The 26,890-nt window shown below is 29.5% G+C and overlaps 1 protein-coding gene across 2 annotated transcripts in view; it reads left to right on the forward strand.

Moving 5' to 3' along the window:
* Nucleotides 1-26,890, forward strand: part of LOC148309806 (uncharacterized) — a 182,386-nt gene that overhangs the window by 142,570 nt on the left and 12,926 nt on the right. Inside the window, exons 7-11 of one of the 2 annotated variants that reach the window (XM_088259469.1) lie at nt 3,536-3,760; nt 13,785-13,927; nt 14,374-14,496; nt 22,121-22,223; nt 25,474-25,646. In XM_088259469.1, the coding sequence (XP_088115595.1) occupies nt 3,536-3,760; nt 13,785-13,927; nt 14,374-14,496; nt 22,121-22,223; nt 25,474-25,646 (767 nt within the window). The remainder of the gene's footprint in view (nt 1-3,535; nt 3,761-13,784; nt 13,928-14,373; nt 14,497-22,120; nt 22,224-25,473; nt 25,647-26,890) is intronic. The other variant, XM_088259470.1, reaches the window with a different exon arrangement.

Consider the following 26,890-nt stretch of genomic DNA (forward strand, 5'->3'; position numbering starts at 1 on the left):
TTTGGGTAATAGAAGGATGAATCTGGTTTAATTGGCTGCTGTTAAATAATCTCAGGACCAGATTTCCGTCGTCAGCGATAACGATACTATGGGAGCAGCTTTTGTGATTTGATATTGAAGTATTCTGAATGTCATGCGAGTAAGTGGGGCAATGCTGTTGGACTTCTTCCGCTACTTTATTGCTTTGTATGGAATTATCACTTATTATATGAATACAATGCTTACATTCTGGATGCAGCAAATGGACAAGTGATGACATGGTTACTCTTTTTCCTCTGTGACAATGTTCGCTGCCACATTTCACACTTACAATTGTAAAACAAATAAATACTATTATTTTTAATCGATACATTCTTTGCACAGGTAAGAGGTAAAATAAAACAAAACGGTTTCTTCCAACTGAGCGTCTTAATAAATAATGCCTGGTAAAATTCGGATAAGCATTTTTGTTTTATTTTTATATTAATAGAGTTTTATAGCGTTAATACTTCAATATGGACATAGTCGATTGTTTGACGTATTCATAAATAATGTTTGCAAAGAGTGTACCTAATGAAACACCTTCTTTTAAACCCATTGAAGTGAAGTGTTCCATGAAAATATATATTTTAAAAATGTAAGGTTTAATAATTCAAGCTTTACCAACAAAAATTGAAATTTTTGATTCGTATACAAATAAACTTAGTTTTTTTATATAAACACATTATTATCAATTTTGTAGATTCAAAAGTCTTATCGATTTTAATTGCGTCTGAATCGTTTTAAACTACTACCCATAAAACAGAAGCCAACAAATGCATTTTAATGATTACGGATAAAATATATATATATATATATATATATATATATATATATATATATATATATATAATATATATATATATATATATATATATATATATATATATATATATATATATATATATATATATAAAATTTTGATAAAGCCACTATCATCCATACTTCTAAATCTTTCAAATAAGAACCTGCATGTGAAAGGTATCCACCAACATTGCATCCAAACAACTTTAAAAAAATATTGTATTATGGGTATTCAATGATGGCCAGAATGGCAACGTTTCACAAGTGTATAAAGTGATCACATAAGCCAGCCAAATGTCAGGTCGTAAACCCTGGAATGCTCAGACTTCCATTTTCTTTTGTATAAAAGTGATAGAAGCATGATCTCTAGTTGAGACGTCTAAAATGAAAATTAATTTATTATTATTGAAATGAGAATCATGGTTTCAATGTGTTATTAAATCGTCAGTGTTTCCAACGTCAAACCGCCAAGTCTGAACTCACACGGTTTAGATGAAACGTCTAGATATGATAAATTTCATACAGAAACTTTAGCTAGAGAATGAACCCAGATGTTATGAACCCTAGATTACGGGACATTCGTAAAATTTACGACGTACATCCAATATATGGGGAGCACTGAGCAACACATATTAAGAATAAAGTGATAACTAGCATATATTATAATTATTACTGATATTTTATATGTATTTTGTATAAAGTTCTCAAAAAACATGTACTTATTTTTTTTATGTTTTTGGTAAAATATGAGTTTTTAATCGTCATACATTTTACGATAATCCATTTTACCAAAGTTTATTGAAACAAGTCCTTCGGTCTAGGATAAAAGTAAATTTTAACCCTCAATAAATATTTTCCCATCATTACAAACAACCTTTGCAACACCATGCTTACTTAAGAAGTACCTTTTTTTTCAATAATTGAAAAAAAAACTTTGATATGTTGACAGTTGTACGATCCATTATTCATTATACTTATTATTAAAAAATTGTACTTGTAAAACCAGCCATTGTATCATAGAATAGACAGATAACCACTTGAATTTTTTTTAAATAAACGTTGTATCACAAAGCTCTATAATGTAATAAAGAAAAATAGATGAAAAATAAATCGATATAATTTTTTTTAGTCAAGGCTTTAGTCGATTTTTAAATATTCGGATGGCCGCTATTGAAAATTAAATCCCTTTAAGTGCACACTTCTACTGTAAAATGAAATATGTCAATTCGCGCTATGAATATAGTCGAATCTGCGAAAATGTATTGTAACATTGTATGTTACAATACATTTTAGTATGTGACATTATTTTCATGCTAAAGTTAAATAGAAACATTGTTTATACGACTGCTTTATCAACAATATCCTAAATTTATTTGATACCGTCACGTTGTCAGGTTCAATGTGATTTTTCAATCAAATATTTCAATAATTTATTTTCCTTAGATGCTTTAATACTTTTAAAAACTAACACATTAAAAAACTTCATACACTGTGTCGGTAGACTTAGATGTCAAGAGTTTAGTCGTTTTCATTTTCATTTCTTTACATATTTGATCCAATAATGATAACTTCAGTGAATTGTTATTTATTTTAATTTTAATATTAAAACATAATTTAGTAAACTTGAATGCATATAAATAAAATAATTTTTACAATTTGTACAGCGCCGTTTTGGTAAAAACTGTGATTCACTGTGATTAAATTTGGGAAAATAAATTTAATTAGATTTTTTAACTATACATTACTACATTTTTAGTTCTTCAAAAAGATTTAGCTCTTTTGCTTAGGAAGGGACTTATAAGAATATTTATTTCATATGTCTTCTATAATTAGACAATAGCTAATTAGTTAAGGATAAGTAATAAAAAAATGTTTTTTTTATCATAATACATATTTTAATGGATTCGGCATCATTTTCAGCGTATGTAAATCTATTATTTTTTGACATCTCATCAAAGATGAAGAAGAATATGGAAGTCTGGGCATTTACGGGGCTTACGACCGTCATAGGCTGGTTTGAGTGATCACTTTACACACGTGTAACATTCACCAATTCTACCCATTATTGACAACCACACTACTCAAATTCTTGGAAGTTCTATATATATATGAACCAATTTAGAAACCTTGTTCATGAATCACTAGAACTTCACTAGAGACATCTATTGGTGAGATGTAAAGAAGCTTTTTATTAAGCAGAAACTCTTATATTAGTATGTGAGATCCGAATCCTGATCCTTTACGTGTGTAAAGTGATCACTCAAACCAGCCTATGACGGTCGTAAGCCCCGTAAATGCCCAGACTTCCATATTCTTCTTCATCTTTGATGAGATGTCAAAAAATAATATGAAAATAACTCCTGTAATTGGAGATAATCCAGATTTTGTGAACAAGTATTTGGACACACTCAAAATGTTGTATGTAAATCTAAGTCTAAATTTGTGGGATGTGTCCTTGGAACATTGAAGGAAGAAGAAGAGATAAGAGTTGTTTCTTATTTTTATTTATTTATTTCATATTTTTTGATAGTACAACTAAAGGACAATATGGTAATAAGACAAAAGAACACGGACAATGTGCATAGTGAAATTAAAATTGAATAGGATTGATATTACCACAAAGTGACTGCCAAATCAATAAATGAAATTATTAATTTCTTCACTGCAATCTAGGATTGTTGAAATGTAGTAAATTAAACCCTTTTCGTTAAAGGATATACGGGCAAAAACTGCCAGGAGGAAGTGGATCCCTGCAGTTCATCCCCCTGCCAAAACGGAGCCACCTGTTCCGGAAACGTCACCCAGTTCCGGTGTGACTGCCAGCGGGGATTTTCTGGGCTACTATGCCAACACGCTCTGAACGAGTGCGAGTCGTCTCCATGCGTCCACGGCATCTGTGTGGACCAAGATGATGGCTACCGCTGCTTCTGTCAACCAGGTTTGTATAGTACCATTTTTAATCAATCAATTTGATTTAATCCAGACATACGCTGCTGTTTCTCAGTCTTGTTTAATGGAAGAGAAAAAATAAAAAGTACACATGTTTTCTACTTTTTATTTTATAATGCTTGTAAACAACGTTTCAGCTGTCAAAAAGCACGCTGTTCGCCATGATCCATGTTTAATTTTGCTTGTATCGCTTTTACGGTCAACAGATCAAGATACCACTGCTTATGTATGATACAATGCTCTTCGCACGTGTGCTAAATGGTTAGAAGAAGAAGAATGAAAATAAAAACTATGTTAAATTGCTTAAGCTTTTAATTTGACCAGATAATTTATTTACAACATTTTGAGTGTGTCCAAATACTTATAAGTATTTGGACACACTCAAAATGTTGTAAATTATCTGGTCAAATTATAAGCTTAAATAATAAAAATGAAAATGGTATTTTCTGGCGTTTCTCATGTGTGTGATTATAATTCAGGATTCGGACCTCTCATACTAATATAAGAGATTCTGCTTAGTGAAAAGCTTCTTTACATCTCACCGATAGATGTCTCTAGTGAAGCTCTAGTGATTTAAGAACAAGGTTTCTAAATTGGTTCATATATATAGAACTTCCAAGAGTAGTGTGGTTGTCAATAATGGGTAGAATTGGCGAATGTTACACGTGTGTAAAATGATCACTTAAACCAGCCTATGACGGTCGTCAGCCCCGTAAATGCCCAGACTTCCATATTCTTCTTCATCTTTGATGAGATGTCAAAAATAATATGAAAGTAACTCATGTGTTTGGAGATAATCCAGATTTTGTGAACAAGTATTTGGACACACTCAAAATGTTAAATTGCTATTATTAAAATATTGATGTCATAATTTTACGTCTTTATTCTAAAAATACGTTGGTTTTTCAAAATGCTGTTGTATATTAATTTCTTTTCCATTCGGTTTTTCTGCTTCAAGTTTGATTACTCTTGAATTTCAATTTGTGAAATAAAATATTCATGGTATATTTTCTTGGAACTTTAAAAAGAATTTCCTTAATATTTTACAAACACATTATAGATGATAAACTACTTATGTCTTTACTTTTCAACTCAGAAACCGTTAAAACTTAATAAAGTTTATCGATTTTAGTTAAAATCTCTAACCATCAATATTTTTAAATTTAAAAATTAAACATTTGTTTAAGACCACATTAAAAACATCTATAGTTTTCAAAACTTGTCATGTTTATATATTAATAAAGTCAAAAGTGGTATGATACAAGTGTTTTATTTTTCGTATTTAAATCATCTAGTTATTTCTGTTTCACAAATTTCATAGCTTAGTTAAAAAATGCAATGTTCGAATATTGCAACATTGCATTTGCAATAAAGCAATGTTCGTATTGCATTACATACTCATTACTTATAAATATTTCTGTCTAATATTTTCACATTTTCGTAGAAGCTTATTTGCTAATATAAATTTAAATCTGATTTACGAATCATTTCATAATCTTTAAAATATAATATTTTATGATTTATGATAATATTTTAAGATTATGAAATGTAATTATCTATCAAAAATTAATAAATAATTTTTAAATGTCAAATTTTAAAGTGCGCTAAATTATAAATTATCACTTAAATTCTACATAAATTATTATATGTACAAATATATAATACAATTTTTTATATATATATATATATATATATATATATATATATATATATATATATATATATATATATATATATATATATATATATATATATATATATATATATATATATATATATATATATATATATATATATATATATATATATATATATATATATATATAAACCAGTATCCTTTGTTGATGAATCACCTCCCAAGTGATATCCGCGTAATCACTCATTTTCACTTAAAAAAATATGAAAAATTGTGAGGCGGTACAAAGGTGAGATTGGAAAAAGTGATCACATGTTGCAGTGCCTGTATATGTGAATCGTGTACTCCAGGAAGTCGCCCAATTTGTTGTTATGCGAAGCGCAGATATTCTGAAAAATTAATTAACACACTTCAAAAGGGATGTAATTCCTACCAGTATTTTATTTCAATGCTTCAAAACGTTCCAAACTAGGCACACATCTACAAAACATATAGCAATGACACCAACATTAAAATAACTCCATCGTTTCTGTGACGTCACTCATTGCCAACTTATGAAAATAACGTTTATTTATATCTATTCTTAATTGTAATTATACATATTTTTGTTAAAATTGTTTAAGGAATTAGCCGTAAATAAAAAAAAAATACAAAAATTCTTTATTCGTATACACAGCTAAACATCTGCAATTCCGGAAACCCGAGTTTCCATTAATAAAGTCAAAAGTGTTCTTATAGAAGTGTTTGATTTTTGTATTTAAACCGTTAAGTTATTTGACAAAATTAAGGCCTTATCAATAAATAATATCAAAGGATTTTGTCCTATATTTTCAATGTGAGACCAATATTACTTGAATTCTTACAGGAAATATATTACATGGGAAATCTATTTGGCTAGGGGATCAAAATATACAGGAAATTATATAAAAGAACCCCTAGACTCATTTATTCTGATAGGAAAAGTGTTCAATATTTCTATCTACTCGTGAAATATTCCATACAAAATCGAGAGGATTTAAAATGCCACAGAATATTCCAATTTCACACCGCTCCTTTATGACGCAAAATGTCGACTGTGATAACTACTTTCAAATTGTAAATGAAATTTTATTGAAAGGCCGCGAAGGCTTCTGCGCACCATGAAGTAAACCCTTTGAGTACATTTAATAAATGGATATTTTTTGAGTTACAGAGAAACAAATTACTCAGAGCACCGTAACGTCACGTATATTTTTTTGCAAAGCTAAATTTTCACAGGTTTCTCTTTGGGAAAAATAAACTCGTAAAATAAATTATATTAATTTGTATAAATGACTAACTTTTTTGTGTTATTTTTTGTTCATACGACACACGTTACATATAAATGTGGAGAACGAAAAAAACTAACTTGGCTGTAGTTCAAAGGTTATTATTATTCACCTTTGAATTTCATTTTAAAAATATATTTTACTTGAAAAATACCACTATTTCATTTAATCTGACACGTGTTTCGATGCCTACGCATCATAATCACACATCGTTTGTGAGCTTAGTCTAAATTTTAGAGTACCCTTGGGATGGTCAAGGATGAAGAGAGGGTTGTGGATGTGGAATCAAGGATGAAAAGCTATTCTTTTTTATTGAATTAAAGATTAAAATATATAGACTACCAGACTACCAGAAGATGTCTGATAGTTTGTTCACAGCAGATTGGTCATTTCTCGAAAGTAATGATGATATTGACACACGTATCGAATCATTTTATTCCAAAATTAATAATTTAGTTGTACAAAATGTACCAGTTGTAAATAATAAATCAAATTTTTATTCCAAATGGTTCACTGAATAATTAATAAACCTTAATTTAAATTAGTGGGTTTTTATTATTTTAATGCATATTTTTGCTGAAGGTATTAGTCGTACATTAAACAAAATAAAATAATGTATGTGTTTATAAATATAATATATATATATATATATATATATATATATATATATATATATATATATATATATATATATATATATACATTGAAACGTATATAAAATACATCGTTTCAATGTGACAGCCAAGGCTGATCATTTACCATTTCTTGCAGGAATATTTCCTGCTCCCAACATTTAAAAGAAAAAAATGTAAAATGTTTTTAATTAATATGTTTAAAGATTCTTTTTTGGATTGTGATTTGTGCTAGATTTTTCCTGAATCCATCAATCATATACATAATTTTGAACGAAATTCGACACACCATAAGAGTATGTTTGTCGCTATACCATAAGAGTATATTTGTCGCTTTACCATAAGAGTATGTCGGTATTCACTTAATAAATGCGTCGGGCGCAATATCACAACAGGGCTTGCACGTTCCACGTTGCAGTAAGTGATGTAAAATGGCTGAACATTGAACACGTTTCAGGTACCGTTGGGTAAAGGGTAATCGCAGCTAATATGGACAGGCCCAGTGGTGGTCACGATCCATAATCGGATCAGCGACAGTCATTGTCTAGTCCACGTAGCGTAATCCCGCGGGCGCGTGACAGCGCGCCATATCGCTCGATAGAGTCACTGTGGAATAAAATTTTAATATCCCTTTTCATACAGCGTAATTGAATTATTTTCCCTTTCACCATCCAGGGTTGGGATTTATTTAAACTTCATGTGCATAAAAAAAAAAAAAAAACAAATAAGTACATTGACGTGTTTATTGCTAAAAAGCAATATCTTCCAATCAAAAATAGACTTGTGATATTGGTCAAAACGTTTGATACCTTATATAGCTGTTTGCAATCAGAGGGTACTTTAACATTAAAAACATAAATAACAAAATGATGAAAATAAGGAATGTAAAAGAATAACGGAGTTTAGGAAAGGAGGAAGAAGGAAAAACTATGGGGTTTGATGGACAGTTAGGATATTACTAATGATAGATAGTAATGAAGGGATTCCATACAGGAAATAATATTTAACTATTTTTTATTTATATTGTATTTGGTAAATACCACTATTAATAAAAAACCGATTGTGTCACGTGATTCAATGCATTTCGCATTAAAATGATGCGGAATATATAAAAACATGTGTCACAATAGATTTTAAGGATTAGAGGTATTTATCAAGTAAAACTTAATAGATATTTAAAAAAAAAGATATTACCACAAAGCGGGTGCCGAATCTTTTGATAAAATTAATATTTTACACAAAATTAACATTTTACGTGGAAACAGGAGCAATGGTTGATCGAGGTATATATTTACAAAAAAAGGATTTTTGTTTTATAAAATTATGTTTAAAGTTTACACTATGGTCGTGAACCCTCACCATAAACCATACATAAAAATAAGGATTGAATTGTGTTTTGAAGCCTATTTTTAGGTATAAAAAGAAGTGGAGTGCGTTCAAACCCGAAATCATTGACTCCACAACACTAACCACGGAACCACAAACTCTCAGGGTTAAATTCAGTGTTTGAGTATAATATTTTTTGAGTATTCTTTTTCTGTATTTATTACCCCTTCAAAGTAATATATGTAGTAAATATTATAATTACAAAAGAGAGTTGCTTTAAATTTACACGACCAAATTTGTAATACCTCTGAGTACGTCCAACCATATTGAGGGGAAGTCATTAAAATGGCAAATTATTAGTACAAAATTACTACTATTATTGTAAATTATAGACGCTACGACGAACGTTATAATTGGATCTTCAATTCAATTTCCCAATTATTATCCGATGAAATTATTCTCTTCATGAATTGCACCGAAAATGGGGTTTAATTTGGAATAATTATGTCATTCATAGCGACGTGACCTGGTTTCGATATGGCTTTAAGTACACATGATAATTTTTGTTCGGAATTGATATTCAATTTTTTTACCTTGCAAATATTAGTGATGTTAGTTTATAAATACTCACCGAGATTTTACCGTCTCTTCGTCAGGACAATCATTATATCAGCCTGCTAACAATGCTACGCATCACCGCCATGGCGCTATTCACACACTTACAACACAAGATATTAATAATTTGCGTTTTTATAAAAAAAGTAATTAGTCATTAAACCTTCAATTTACTGGTTTCAATAATGAATTGAAATAATTTAAATATAAAAGAAAACACTATACAAGACCACTTTTTTCGGTTTATTTAATGTAAAAATTTTGTTTAAAAAATTACATCAATGAATTAAAATACAAACATTTGAAATAATAAGATACAATTTTAATAGAAAAGACGAAAATATATACTTGTTAATATACTCGTAGTGTATGTATATACACCATTGAATAAAAATCATTCAATTCGATACGTCAAGTATATGATTTTTCATTCAACCAACCCTTATCTGCACGCAGTGTTATCTTTAAAAAATTTTACTTTAAGTAAAACAATTTGTGATTGTATTAAAAATAACATTTATAATTATTTCGCCTTGTAATGAAAATTTCCAAAATTCTCAATTTGAAAATTTATCAATAATATTATTATGAAAAAAACCCAAACTTTTCTTTTTGTAATATATTTTTTTCATGGTTTACAAAAAAAACAATGTTTAAAAAGCATCCTCATTACTTTTTTTTCGTAAAGTTCGATAGATGCCACTAGAGTGATAAATGTATTATTTATCCTGATAGATGTCCAAGATGAAAGTCTGAGTGTTTCCACTTTACTCCGCGCCCCAGAGACGAGAAGTTGTCAGTCAACAAAAGACTGTCGTTTAAGTTGTAATTAACGTTGATTTCCGATGGGACCAAGAAGTGATTTTTGTCATTTCCCAAGGAAATCGAAAAAACAAACTTTCTGTGTTAATTCATTGTAAACTTAATACGTCAAAAAATAAGAAAGACGTCACTGATTTTGTTGGTATAGAAGAGACGCTTTCCTTAATAATACATACTTATATTGGAGCATTTTTTTTTCACATACAATGGAGTTAAAATCGTGATTGAGAAAGCTTATTAAAGTCAAGGAATTTACAGGGTTTGTGAACTGTTACTGGTAGATGGAATTAATCAGCTTAGTCACCATTCTACTTATGATGAGACCATAATTTTTGAATTTTGAAGATATTTTATAACACAATTGTATTTTCAAATATAAACTTCAGCGTAGATATCTATGAATATTTTTACTATCAATTTTTATTTTGTCAGATGCTGAATTATTCAAACATGAATAATATATGAATATAAATTGATATTTTATAGTAAAAAAAGATAATAATAATCTGTCTTTATAATGATTGTCTTAAAGAAATCTTTCAATTTGAAAATATTTCAGCTGTTATGTTTTCAGAAGGAATTAATTTATATATTTATTTACGTAACATTAATTTCATAACCAACGTAAATATATAATGATACAGGTTTTCATTCTTGTCAAACAATAATTGGTATAGAACCTCATAGGAAAAATAAAAACCATCAAGTTTCTTATTTCATTCTGTGGAATCTAGCGATATTTTTACATAAAACTCAGACAAAAATTTAGCAAAATTATGAGTATGGTAATATATTTAACATAAATACTATATTTTTTTGATTATCAAGATGTTTATTTATACTGAGGCGATGAATTTATTTTGTGTGGAAGTCTTAGGCTTACGTCCTGTCTTTAACTACTTAAAATGATCACTTATTACACAGTGCATATTTTAGCATATTTCCGCTATTGAAAGATCTTGTATCATGTAGTTTATTTTAGTATTTGACTGAAATATTCGTAGGAAACAAGTATACCCATGAAAAAAATACTGCACGTTTACATTGGGATTTTCGGATAAAATGATATTATAACTATTCTAATACTGTGTATTTTAACTAATAAATAATAAAAAAAACCCTAATCCGTACCCCAATGGTGCATAGGGCACTGCTTCATATGAACACAGTGTTATCTTGATCGTTTACACACGAAGGAAAGGTGATCAGCCCTCCGCTTCAGGTACCAGTCCAGGGTAATATTGAATAAATATTACAGTGAAAAAATCACTAATATTTATTTGAGCCCCCTGGGAATCGAACCCGGGACCTCCAGAACGGTAGCCGAGCATGCTGACCATTACACTATAGAGGCGGACAAGGCGGACATATTTTAACTAAACCACCTATTATTATTAGTTTCTGAATTAAACGATATTTTTCAGTATTTTTCTGAAATAATATAGGATACGACTATACCCCCGAAATATATAATTTAAAAACACATAATTCTATCATAACTATTGTAAAACTGTGCATCTTTCAACATTCTACCTTTTGTTAAAGTCAGCTTCTGTTTTATGCGGTATTTTTCAGTATGTGTCTGAAATATTCGTAAGATACTCCTGAAAAATAAATGTCAAAAAAGAAACATATCTACGCTGAGATTTTGGAGTATCATTATATAATAACATGCGCAGGTACCGCTTTAGTATTTGATGGGCCACCATTAAACCAAGGTTGCTTGGTTACCGATATTCCCTCGCGAGTGAGTGACAAGGGGTCTCTTATTGCGGGTTTTATGGTACACCTGTTGTCAAATTACACGAGGGTGGTATTCGCTTCCAGAACAGGGTGCGTAGTACTAAAACTAGAAAAGTAAAGACCACATGAACGTTTTAAATAACGAGTACAAAAACATGTTAAATGGAAATTTGTTACAAAAAAACTTTTAAATATTTTTAATACAATATTTTAATTTTTTGAATATTGAAAGCATTAACTTTGTGGATCATATTGATATATTATTTCGAGAAATAAAAATACTTTGTGTTCTGATCCACTCACATGTGAGAGGATCAGAACACAAAGTATTTTTATTTCTCGAAATAATATATTTTGAGTTTATCCAAATACTTGTTTTTTTTTTATAAATATAATAATAAAACCCTTATCCGCACCTCGATGGTGCATAGGGCACTACGTCATATAAACGCAGTGTTATCTTGATCGTTTACACATGAAAGAAAGGTGATCAGCCCTCCGCTTCAGGTACCAGTCCAGGGTAATATTGAATAAATATGACAGTGAAAAAATCACTTATATTTATTTTACCCCCCTTAAAAAAATCGAGCCCAGAACCTCCAGAACGGTAGCCGAGCGTGCTGTCCATTACACTACGGAGGCGGACGATATCTAACTGATCAAATTATAAGCTGGATTTAAAAAACTTTTTTTTAGGATTTTCCCAGTATGTAATCAAAGTCCGGGGCTCGAATCTTGCATACATCCATATAAAAGAGTCTCTGTTAAATAAAAGCTTTCTCAATCTTAAAAAGATGGCTATTGTGAACTCTTATGTACTGTGTCATGAGATTGATTAATATTTCTAGGGTTCCGAAAATTTGAGAAGTGTGATTGTAAATAACAGGTAGAATGGTAAATATTGTACGTTTTCTTCCTGGCTACATCCCAGATTATTGTCCTTGTAGACTGCTGGGGTCAGCTCTCCTCGTCCTCAGGTTGTAGGTCCTTCTGTCTCTGAATGTTGCACGTGTGTGAAGTGATCACTTAACAAGCCTACGACAGGTCATAAGCTTTTATAAATACCTAGACTTTTATATTCTTCTTTGCCTTTGTTGAGATGTCAAAATATTAAAATAACTCCTAAGTGGTTAAAAACCTCGGCAAGTAAATACTTGGAAATAATTGAATTCGAAATGGAAGTACCAAAATGTTGTTAACAGAGTCCTTCATGAAATGTACTATTTGTATTTAAGATTAACTCTCATTATCATTCATCGTTCACGGGTGTAATTCTACCTAAAAACACTACTTCACGACTACTGGTTTCGGAATAACCATTTCATCATCAGGACAAATTACCTGATGGTGGAATGATTACTTAGAGATCGACATTCATGATGTAGGGTCTTTAATTGCTATTATACACAATATGAACGATGAATGATAACGAGAGTGTTATACTCGTATTACCATACCACAAAGTTTACAATGCTCTGAATATAAAAAAAAGTAATAAAAAATATCCCAAATTTCAACTTTTATTTAATAATAATAATATTAAAACCCATATCCGCACCCCAATGGTGCATAGAGCACTGTGTCATATAAACGCAGTGTTATCTTGATCGTTTACACGTGAAGGAAAAGTGATCAGCCCTCCGCTTCAGGTACCAGTCCATGGTAATATTGAATAAATATTACAGTGAAAAAATCACTTATATTTATTTTACCCCCCTTGGGAATCGAACCCGGGACCTCCAGAACGGTAGCCGAGCGTGCTGACCATTACACTACGGAGGCGGACAAAATTATATTTAGACCAGCGATATTCATAAAAGTTATTGTATCCAAATTCTGTGTTTGTCTCCGCATAGGAGGCATGTATTTATATTGGTACCAGTATACAAATATAAACGTGATTTTAAAATATCCTTTTGCTCCTTTCGACAGGTTTCGCCGGTCAGCACTGCGAGTACGAGTATAACGAGTGCGAGTCGTCTCCTTGCCTGAACGGGGGCACGTGTACTGACCACGTGGGAGCCTACATCTGCTCATGCGGACGAGGATACACGGGCAAGAGGTGCCACATTAAGGTAATTTATTTTCCTTTACCAAGACAAATAAAAAGAGTTCCCATTAAAGTCGTTAGTGTTTCTCTGCGGTATATGGTATAATGGCCTGATGATTTTGTTATTATTTTTTTCTTAGGTGTCGTCACCCACAACGTAATTTACGTTAAAACTAAATAATAATATAATATAAGCGTGACATTTTTGTATTCTAAAAAAAAATACGTAAAAATACATAAAAGAATATATAAAAATAAATTAAATAAAAACCCTTATCCGCACCCAATGGTGCATAGGGCACTGCGTCATATAAACGCAGTGTTATCGTTCACATGTTAATTGTCTTAATTAACCTGTTCGTTTTATTCATGAAATATTTTTTTTTCTATTTGACGTTTACTATCAATAAATACCAAGCTAAAAACTTTGAAATCCTTTCGAAATTTTCAATCGATAATTTTACGGTTCAGGTCGACCTGTGCTCCCCGAACCCCTGCAGCCTCCACCACTTCTGTGTGGACCGCGGGAACAACTACTCCTGCGAGTGCCCGCGGGGGTACGCGGGGCCCGACTGTCTCATGCCAGCCGTAGCGGTATGGATTTTCCCTTACTTTTCATCCCCCATTCTCATGACACCTCCATATCAGCCTCAACCCTTGACGGGCGAGAGACCCCAGAGACGTCCACCGAAAAATCCGGAAACTGGAAAGTTCGGAAATGATTTACGTGCCGAAAACGTATTTACATTTGAAGAAATCTACAGTAGCCTTTGAGTCCACAAACTTTTTCTTTGTCAACAAGATTCGCCATTTCAAATACAGAAAAATCTCATCGGAGCTAGTCGCATATACATTTTAAGAATGCGAGTGTAATTGAAATAAGGAGCAGAGAAAGACTAGCAAAAACTTGGCATTATCAAATTTTCAATATACATACCTGAACTAGTCAAATCATTCCACAACATTTTGAGTGTGTCCAAATACTTGTTTATCTAGCGTCTCTAGTGAAGTTCTAGTGTTTCAAGAACAATGTTTCATTGGTTCATATATTTAGAACTTCCAATAATTTGATTAGTGTGGTTGTCAATAATGTGTAGAATTGGTGAATGTTACACGTGTGTAAAGTGATCACTTAAACCAGCCTATGACAGTCGTCAGCCCCGTAAATGACCAGACTTCTATATTCTTCTTCGTTTTCGATGAGATGTCAAAAAATAATAGTCAGATCATATTGATCGGCGGGTTTGTACGAGAAAATGCATGAATGTGGACAGGCAAAGATTGTTTGCAAAGACAGATTAGTGTGGCGTTCAATTCTCGAAGCGGTGTGATAGTTCGATTTTTAGTTCATTTAATATTATATATTTTGTCGACCTCCGTAGTGTAATGGTCAGCACGCTCGGCTACCGTTCTGGAGGTCCCGGGTTCGATTCCCAAGGGGGGTAAAATAAATATAAGTGATTTTTTCACTGTCATATTTATTCAATATTACCCTGGACTGGTACCTGAAGCGGAGGGCTGATCACCTTTCCTTCATGTGTAAACGATCAAGATAACACTGCGTTTATATGACGCACTGCCCTATGCACCATTGGGGTGCGGATAAGGGTTTTATTATTAAATATTATTAATATTATATATAACTACATTTAGATATATTTGCTTTCAAAATACTTTTATAATATAATATTCATCATCAAACCAATTTCCGTTTGCAAAACAACCCGAATAACTATAATATCTTATTCATATACATATGTACATACATGAATTTAATATATTATTGTATATCTTCATTGTTTCCACAAATTTCCAACTCCAATTAAAACAAGGTATCTTTGATATCATGCCCAAAGAACGCCGCCCCCCACCCCTGTTTAAAACAACAATGTCGTTTCAACCCTGTCCAGCTCGTCATCAACCCTCGGGTGACGTACCCATCATCGGTCCGCCCTTTGTGCTGAGCGAATACTTGGCATCTAAATGTTCCACGAGCGCTTGGAACGTTCGGTATTTAGAACGGACAATGGGGAGACATTTTGCATACATAAAACGACATATTATACTCGGAACCCCTTCGAACCTGAAATAAACATTCACTGAAAGAGCCTACAAATTTTTGCACCGAATACTTTTGGGAAGTATTTTAAAAGCTTGTGGTTTTCAGACACTTTTGAAAAATAAACACGCGAAAATTCTTACATATTAATTTTATTTTTAACGAAAAACACTTGTTTTTTTACCACTCGAGTTTATTTTATGACGTCTAGTTTCAGAAACTATGCTTCCGTCTTCAGGTTTAAATGTAAACTAAGATGAAGATGATGCATAGCTTCTGAAACAAGTCGTCATAAAATAAACTCAAGTAGTAAAAAACATATATAAATATAAATATATATTTATATAGTAAAAAACAAGTATTTTTCGCTTAAAATTTCGTCATGTCTTACCACAAAGTGGATGCCGAAACAATAAATTAATTTTATTTATTGTTTCGGCATTCACTTTGTGGTAAGACATAATGAAATTGTAAATGAAAGACACTTGTTTTTTACCACTTGAGTTTATTTTATTAAAACTATTTTATTTATTATAATTGAATTGTTATGAAAAAATAAACTCAAGTGGTAAAAAACAAGTGTTTTTCTTTTACAAATTCTTACACATCAAAACTTAGAAAAACATTCTATATTTAATTTAATTGAAAGGCAGTAACTTTGTTGTAATATCTATCCATTTTTAATTTAAGTTTTACTTAGTTAATAACATCGAAACACTTGGCATAATAGATTTTAAGAAATAGCTATATTTACCAAGAAGAACTTTAGTTATAAATTCTATTTTCTATTGAATTTCATTTTTTATAATAAACTCCAAATTTTTCTATAACAAGGCGTGGTTATGTCATAGAATGCTACCCATTCCATGGACCGATATGGTCAGTAACGCAAGTATGCTTTAAAGAGTTAGATTTTAAAGACAGTTGGTGACTGATATCAAAGTCTGGAAGGTGCCTTGTGCTTAGAGAAGAGAACTACAAGATTTCGAAGAAAAAAACAATATCTAGTTTCTTGAGATTAAATAAAAAACAAACAAAAATGAAAATAAAATTTATGTTTTTTTATTTAATTCCATTCAAACACTAGATTAGACCCCGAGGGTCTTTCGAGGAAATGTCTCAAGAGAGACGGTGTATCATTTTGTACTAAGGAAATATGGAAGTCAAAGTATTTACAGGTCTGACTACTTGTCACAATCTGGAGTAATTAAATATTTAACGTTAATCATTTTGACTGCTATTGTTCATATCAAGACAGTTCTGTGCACTTTTGTGGTGTTGTATAATGTTAAATAAATATTAGGCATCATAAATACATGAAACAACTCAAAAAATTCATGTCATTATCATCGTCATATACTGTAACTTATTCTTCCAATAACCTAGTTTATGGTCAAACAACGCTTAAGGTTAACATATTTATATTTGAAAAAAAAACATAAATACTACATACATACATTATCACTATTTGAAAAAATCTAATTAATCTAAATCCATACGGACAAAAAGAACGTTAAATAAAACAAATATCATGCATGAATAATACTGGATAATTTATAAACATCCATTTTTATAAAATATAGCCTTAAGGGCGCTTTGAGATTTCATATTTTAAAACGTAAACTGGGCAAAAGGACATTTTGTGGTCGTGTTATTGCTATTATAAAACTGTTGTTTAAAATAAGGACTCGATGAAAATGACAATACCTAAATCAATTTGTGAAAAGCTCAGTCGGGTTGTGGTCCTGTGGTTAGTGTCACGGACACTAAGAGCTTTTAGGTTCTAATAAATTCTACCAACAACAACAAAAACTTAATAACTGGTTGATAAAGTAACAAAAATAGTATGAAAATCAACATTGTTGAAAATAAAATATCTCAAGAATAAATATTTATTGCCGATAACTGCTAGTAGCTAGTAACGGTTTATACACGAGAGGATACCTACCTAAATACAAAATTATATATAATTTTGTATATCCGGTTTTAATATTAAAACGAACGTTTAAATTCCTGTTGACTTTATAATTATCTAATTTTGCTCACCAAATTTTGAATATCATATTTCCTTTTTGCTGTGATAATGAGATTTGATAAAATTTTATGTTTAATTTAGAAATTATATTAATAAAATTTTCCCAAGGGAGCAAGAAGTTATTTTTCGGGGTCGGGGTGGAAATTCTATACAGGAACGATAAAGTTTTCGGGTGAATGGCTCGTACATTCATGTTGTACGAGTAGACTAACTACAATATAACTATCGTAAAATTTGAGGATACAAAATATAAATAATTAATTATAAATTATCTTAAAAATGTTTTTTTAGTTTTATTTTTTGTTTTTAGTTTTAGTTTTATTTTTGGTTTTAATACAAATATAAGAATCTGTGGGTAGTAGAAATATGTCTAATGCTACATTTTATATATTTTTCATCATATAAATATTTACAGTTTACAAGAAAGTGTCATCACTGGGTTTTTCCCAATCAAAGGCACATTTCACCTTTTTTTCTTTTTTTTTAAAGTAATTTATTTATCATTCAATCATGTATGATATGGACGAATTATATCATAAAACTATTAATCTTGGACTTTTTATTGAGTTTGGTGACAAACTTCTACAAATTTAAATGAGTTTATTCTGTAAATATATATATATATATATATATATATATATATATATATATATATATATATATATATATATATATATATATATATATATATATATATATATATATATATACATATTTATATATATATATATATATATATATTTATATTTATAATATATTAATATATATATATATATATATATACATATATATATATATATATATATATATATATATATATATATATATATATATATTTATATATACATATGTTTATATATATATATATATATATATATATATATATATATATATATATATATATATATATATATATGTATATACATATTTTTTTGTGTGTGTGTGTGTGTGTGTGTTATTTATTGTTTCGACGTTCACTTTGAGGTAAAACATAATTAAGTTAAAAATAAAACACATTTGAAACAATTGTTTTATACCACTCACGAGTATGAAATTGTTACAAAATTGAAATTGTTAGTTCGGAAACTACAGATGCTTCCATCCACGGGTTTGAACAGTTCATATTAAAACTCGTAGATGATCATAAGTGTTTATGATAATAAATCAATACATATAAACAATTCTTTACATTTCATTAAAACGATATTTGACTTATTTTCAACGTATAATTTTTCTTGTTTCAAGCAGTAAGTTACAAATTTAAACAAGTGAGATTGAAACGTGCTGTTGCGGTACTTGCATAGCGAGGATTATTATGAGGAAAAAATAGAGCGGAAAAATAATGAAGCAATTATAATACAAGTTGAATACATTTGTGTTGATGGAAAATTCACAAGTTTCCGGAGAGAGAACTGAGTTCTCAGCTATTGTATATTTACACTGTTTAATTTTGTTTTTATTTTTCTTTACTCATGTTATTTTTGTGTAAAGTTGTAAGAATTTCCGAATGGAAATGAAGTTTTGTAGGTAGGTGTAATCCAAACATTCCGAAATATGTAACGACTTTTTTTTTAAATAAAAAAGAAAGGTAAAAACTTTAAAAATCAATTTAAAGAAAACCCTCTCAAAGTTTGTTAGTTTTTTAGATATTCCATAATACAAATTATTTTGAGTTTCTACCTTTGTTGGAGTTTTGGTTTGAATTAAGCTAATATATGTAGGTTAGATGTCCATAGTTTATATTTCGTTATAACTTATTTTAAAATTTCTCAGTTAAAATAATCAGACCTTTGCTTTCAAATACATTTATCAAAAAAGCATAGTATACATTGACCATTATATTTAGAAATCAAAAGAAAAAATATTGATTTTACATCATATTATGTATTTTTACTAAATTACTTTGTTTTCTTATGAACTTTAAAAAACCCATAAAACATTATTTTGCATTTTTTCCAAAACCTTAAGCATCCATAATATCATTCTTTCATTTCTTACCTCATTCTTTTTCTAATGCTTTCCTTATCCTATGATCAAATTGGAGCCATAAATTATGAAAATATTCCTACTTTGAATTCTCTAATATTTTAATGAATTTCTACAAGCAATATCTTCAATGTAGCAAGTAAAATTGGCATATGCCTTGACTCATCACATTTGTCTGTTTTTGGTTATTTACAATATATAACTACAAGCAAATAATTACGCCAAAATACCCACCATACAAAAATATATAAAACGTTAATAAAGGTAAAAAAGATAGTGTAGTGTTTAGCAAACTAAGCTACTATGCTAGAAGTTACAGGTTTGATTCCTAAAAGGGTCAAATAAAAGTGATTTTTTAGTCTAATATTGATCTAATATGACCCTTGACTGGTACATGGAGCGGAAGGCTAATCACCATTCCTTCGTGTATTTAACGATTAAGATAATACTGCTCTCACACGATGCAGTGCCCTATGCACCATTGTGTGCGGATCAAGGTTAGAAGAAAAAAACTTTAAAAATAATGTATTCATTTAAGATGACACACACTTCTTTGTCTTTTCCCATACGTCATTAAATAACGTACAGGCTAAACAAAGTAGTATATAATTTCTTCAATTGTTTGACTCTCCTGATCACATGTTTATTATTTATTTTATTTGAATGCTATTTGTAAATTCGTTTAAAAGCTGTTGAGAAATGCAATCTTATTTCCATAAATATTTACTGTTCGTACGTCGGCGTCGGCGTCGGCGTCGCGTAGCGCCTGCCACATAAATCTCCACCACAGCGTGTTCCAACATTCTTCATTCGGGCAAAAAGCGAATCCGCTGATAATAACACTAACCAAATTATGCCGTTAATACCCTTTAGCTATAGGGTAGACAATAAGTATCCAGGAAATATTTATTTTAATTATGTAATTTTATTTATTTAAATCATGTACATATGTACATCTACTTCCGGTAAATCACGCCACTCTCCCTAATAATTATTAAATAAATTCGAGTTCTTCAAGTCATGCACTTCAAGTACGAGTCTTTATAATATAAATACAGTAGTGAAAAATCAATCACATTTATCAAAATTTTATTGAAATTATTTTCTTCGAAAATTGATCTCGGGATTTCTATGGAGCCGGAGGAACAAACATATTTTCACATTTTTGACAACTCTTTCATAGAAAAATATGGGAATGGAGTGAGTGAAGAAAGTATTGTCAAACATATTGATGAGGTAAATGTGGTTGGTAATAGAAACAGATGAAGACCAAGGAAAGTTTGGCTTGATCAATTATTTCAAATGCTTGAAAGTGGTCAGGTCAGGAGTCGGAATAATCAGTGTTTATGTATGAGGAGATGCGTGAATTTGGAAGAGGAGAAGATTGTTTGCAAAGACAGATTGGTGTGGTGTGGAGTAGTTACTTAAAAAAACATTTTTCACCAATTATGATTTTTTTTATAAAATATGATATAATTTTCTTGATTCTTTCATCACCCTGCTTCGGTAAGTTCTCTATCCGGTGCCGTCAACTGTGCCGGTTTTGGTATTTATCTGTGCTATATATAACACAATATTCTATTAGTTACTGAATAATCATTTTATTTCAATATCATATTTTGTGAATTGGCCAATATGTAATAATGGCTGAACTAATTTTACGTTTTATCATATCATTTTTAATCTTCCTCACTTGCCTGAAAAGACGTTAAGAATTTTCGAAAATTTTATTTAGATATGTAAAATTTTCAAACCCACATTAATGAACAAAGATTTGGACGCACTCAAAATATTGGAAATTCAATCAAACACTGATTTTAAGTCTACTAAATTGTAATTTATTAGTTAAAGTAAAAGTTTTTTTAAGTAGTAAAATACATTTTACTAGAATCTAAAATTAAGTGTTTGATTTTAACATTTAATATATAAATCAAAATGGAGTTCTATAAATTAACCGCCAAATCTATAAACAAATCGTCCTACATAATTAAATTGTTTTTCCTATTTTAATCCTCTTACGCATACAATACTGCATAGAATAATTCAATTATCATTTCGCTTCCAGCACCCTTACTCATATTTGAAGATTTGAATTTTTCGATACCATAATTTGAATATGTTTTTCGTTTCTTCCTCAGACTTGCAGCACCAACCCCTGTGCCAACGGGGGCACTTGCTGGAGCAGCGTGGACTCGTACTACTGCGCCTGCCGGCCAGGCTACACGGGCAAAACCTGCGAAGGTATCAATTTACAACTAAATAATTTAAAAATTGAAACCTCTTTGTAACTTTACATTAAGCTTAAATTAAAGAAAATCCGCCATTGGACAATGCCTAACTAAACTGTGTTAGGCAATGAAATTTTGCCAAGAAATTTATCTACAACTTTAAAATAAAAATGATTCTGGATACTTTAAAACTCTTTTTAAGTTTATATTATATTATTTTTTATATTATTATTCGTTGGTTGGAAGATATTGCTTTTCAGCAATAAGCCCGCCATGTACTTATTTATTTTCAGTACATGAAATTTAAATAAAACAAAATAATTTCTTGAATGTTTTTTATTAACTTTAAAAAATTAAACGCCTTTGTTTTAAACCGATAGGTTAAAAAGTGTACTAATATTAAAAAAGTGGTTAAAACAAAGGTGTTTAATTTTATAAAAAAATTAATTAAATTAAATTTTACGCTTAAATTTAAAAATAATTGTCATTGAACAATGTGTGACAAAATTTGTGTTTGACAATGAAATACTGCCAAGAAATTAATTTAATTTAATTTTTATCTATTTGTTTATCTTCATAAACATGATTTCAATTTTCAATTATATGTTTTCATTAATTTATAAGTAATCTCTCTATATTAATATCATTCCATATTTCATATTATTTTTTAACATCTCATTAAAGATGAAGAAGAATATGGAAGTCTGGGCATTTATTTATTTTACATCTCACCAATAGATGTCTGTAGTAAAGTTCTTTTGATTCAAGAACAAGGTTTCTAAATTGGTTCATATATATAGAACTTCCAAGAATTTGAGTAGTGTGGTTGTCAATAATGGTTAGAATTGGTGAATGTTACACGTGTGTAAAGTGATCACTTAAACCAGCCTATGATGGTCGTCAGCCCCGTAAATGCCCAGACTTCCATATTCTTCTTCATCTTTCAACAATATGAAAATGAATCCTGTAATTGGAGATAATCTAGAATCCAGAAAGTACCATTATTTCTTCAAATCTTTTGTGACACGTGTTTCGATACATTCCGCATTATTTTCAAGTACCGTTTAATTATTGTTGTTATTAAATGACTAAAACGGTAGTAAAAGGTACTTTGGCCAAAAAAAATATGTTTTTTTTTGCCAAAAAAATATATGATTTTTTTAATGTATTTTTGTGTTTTGGACCTTGTGATTCTACGAGGTATATGTTTCCAAATAGGATTTACACACACACTAATAAACAAATATGATATGTGTATGTACAAAATTTCTTTCTCACATAAAAAGGTTCCAAAAGCCAAGTACTCCTATTTATCTATTGAAAAAATATAACAAATATTTCACCCACACAATATCAAACCTTGACAGCGGTTAAATATATTTTTAGATCAAAAGAAATATATTTTTATTTATAAATGCCCGTGGGAATTGTATACAATATATTTTGATATCGCATTGGAACATACAGTAGAACATGTATTCAGTATGAACGATTTTCATTTATTGTATAATATTTTCTGCAATACTCGATTTTCAAGACATTTATTGTTATACTTCTCTCACAGAATTTATGTATATATATATATATATATATATATATATATATATATATATATATATATATATATATATATATATATATATATATATATATATATATATATATTTATATATATATATTTAAATATATATATATATATATATATATATATATATATATATATACATATATATAGTATACATATATATATATATATATATATATATATATATATATATATATATATATATATATATATATATATATATTTATATATAAATATTTAATATATATATATATATATATATATATATATATATATATATATATATATATATATATATATATATATATATATATATACATATATATATATATATGTAAATATATATATGAACGGATTTCTAGAAATCTCCTTGTTTGCTTTTAATTACGATGGTATTAAAATATAATGCTAAAGAATAGCATATCATTCTTTACATTTATTTCATTTTTCTTTTACACATGTTTAATTTTTTTTAGTATTTTAACAAACAAAGAAAAAAATATATAAATCAAGAATATATAAAGCAATGAAAAAAATGGTATGGATTTAATGTTTATTTTTAAAGAATTCAGGGAGGAAGGAATATATCTATAAATATATATTTATATATAAATGTATATATATATATATATATATATATATATATATATATATATATATATATATATATATATATATATATATATATATATATATATATATATATATATATATATATATATATATATTTATAAATACATACACACACACATAGACAAACATATATAATATAAGATTAAGCACTAAGCTATATTGTTAATATGAAAAAATGTATGTCGAGATGATTTGGGCATGTGAATCGAAGGAGTAAAGAAACTAATAAAAAGAATTATGACGCGAATGCGGTAAGTTTTAAAAGCAGTGGAAGACCGAAAGTAATCTTAGCATGGTCAAATATTTCTAATATGTAGTTGAAAATAAATATTTTACAAATTGTGGGTTGCACCATGCTAAGAATTTTAGAACAATATTTTTATGGGGATACGTATAATATCGATGTCCCATACATTATATTTCAAAAAATGTAATCCCTTTAATTGACCTTATCTCATATGAGTACACTATGAGTATCTTGCTTTATGCAATAAGTTCTAGGTGATACATTATGACCTTTTTTTTGCAATAGACTTTCATTGACAGTTCATGTTGAATTGTGATGGTAATTTTTCTGTATTGTTCAATATTACATCATGGAAATACTTACATTTTTCAAAAAGTAAATTCCAAAAAAATATCTTTACGATGCTTATAAATACACTGCCATTGATTTAAATTTTTGGACTTTTATCTTTTTTTTGACATCTCAACATAGATGATGAAGATATGGTAGTCTGGGCACCGACCGTCATAGACACCAACCTTCACCGTTTCACCAATTCCACTTATAATTGACAACCACACTACTCAAGTTCTAAATATTTGATCCATTTTTTAAAAATATTGTTCACTAAAATTTTTACTCGTGACATCTATTGGTGATACGAAAAAAAATTTTTTAGACTCCCTCAAAATGTAGTTTTGGCTTTCATTAACATTTAAAAACCAGCCATAATGAATCACCCTATACTCGTTTATGCATTAGCTTTGCTCCATCTTTCATCATATGATTATTCATAAATACAATTTATGTTTATTACAGATGACTTCGTCGTGGAGTCCGTGGGGGTCGCTCAGGGCTCCGCAGATGGTGGCGGAGGAGCGGGGTCCGTAAGGGAGGTCCGCATCCCCCTCGCCCTGTACCACGACAGGCTGCACAACGTGTACATTGCTGCGGGCACCCTTGGCGCTGCCATGGCCATAGTGGGGGTTGTGGTGAGTCTTCAAATCCAAACCATTAATTTTTTTTTAATTTTCTCGCTTCCAAGTAAATGGAATCTCATTATGGCTTATGCAACACCATTTATCGTGTTCTTACTTAGAAAAAAATAAATTTAGGTGATAAATATGGTTGGTAATAAAATAGGAAGATGACCGAGAGAAGTTTGGCAAGATCAAGTATTTTAAATATTTGAAAGTGGCACGTCAAGAGTTGGAATAATCGCCGAGTATAAATGAAAAGATTCGTGAATGTGAAAGAGGCGAAAATTGGTAAGACTTTCTTTTCTCTCCTAACTCTACCTAACCCTGCGGAGATGTGGCATAATGGTTAGTTAGTAAGTTCGTTAGTTATTATGGGTTTGTTAGAATCCAGAGCTCCTAAGAATTTTTGTAAAAATAAGCCATTTTCATATTTTTAAATAACCCTCTGGATTTATTATTCATAATTCATTTTCCATTATTTTGATCCTTTTCAAAGAAACTTCAACTCTTTTCTGATTTCAAAAGCGGGTTTTCAATCATCAAACGCGTCAGAGGTCTGTTAATGATCGCTATATACATTCCCGCTTTAGGCTACAAAAAGCACTCATCTCGCTGCAAAACCATATTTTTTGTTAGTTAGTAGATAGATTCTCATTAGTCCGTAAAATAAATATTGACAGACATGTATCGCGTAAGTTTGGTTCTGGAATAGTCAGGATTGAAATTAATCGTGTCCAATGTGAATATAAGTTCAAATACTTAAATTAATATTTTATTTATTGTTCCTTAACCTTCTAAACTCTTTTCACCCTTAAATTAAATTCACTGTTGAATTAGAAACGAAAACAAAGGAGCACATATCATCTCTAAAGATGACAACGTGCCTGTCGAAACCGGTTGAAAAAAATATATCAAAAATAAAAGTGGTCAACAATAAAGTTTGAAGTTTATTTTATAAAGTTAAAAAAAAATGTTCCACAAAGTATCACTAAACAACATTTATCCTTAACTTATTAAACCCTTTTCACTCAAAAATTCAATTAACCGTAAAACTAGAAACGGAAAAAAAGTTTGCATATCTTTTTCTGAAGATGATAAGGTGCTTGTCAAAACCGGTTGAAAAAAAAACTAAAACAAAAATAGTCAAATTCAAAGTTTGAGTTTTATTTTCTAAAGTTTATAACATATACCACGAAGTAGTAGTAGAATGTAACATTGTAAATGGTGGAATTGCATTTTATATGATTAATTAACAA

The sequence above is a fragment of the Brachycentrus maculatus genome, unplaced genomic scaffold, assembly GCF_059751285.1.
Source record: "Brachycentrus maculatus isolate JH-2025_06_01 unplaced genomic scaffold, ASM5975128v1 h1tg000117l, whole genome shotgun sequence".
Lineage (NCBI taxonomy): Eukaryota > Metazoa > Arthropoda > Insecta > Trichoptera > Brachycentridae > Brachycentrus > Brachycentrus maculatus.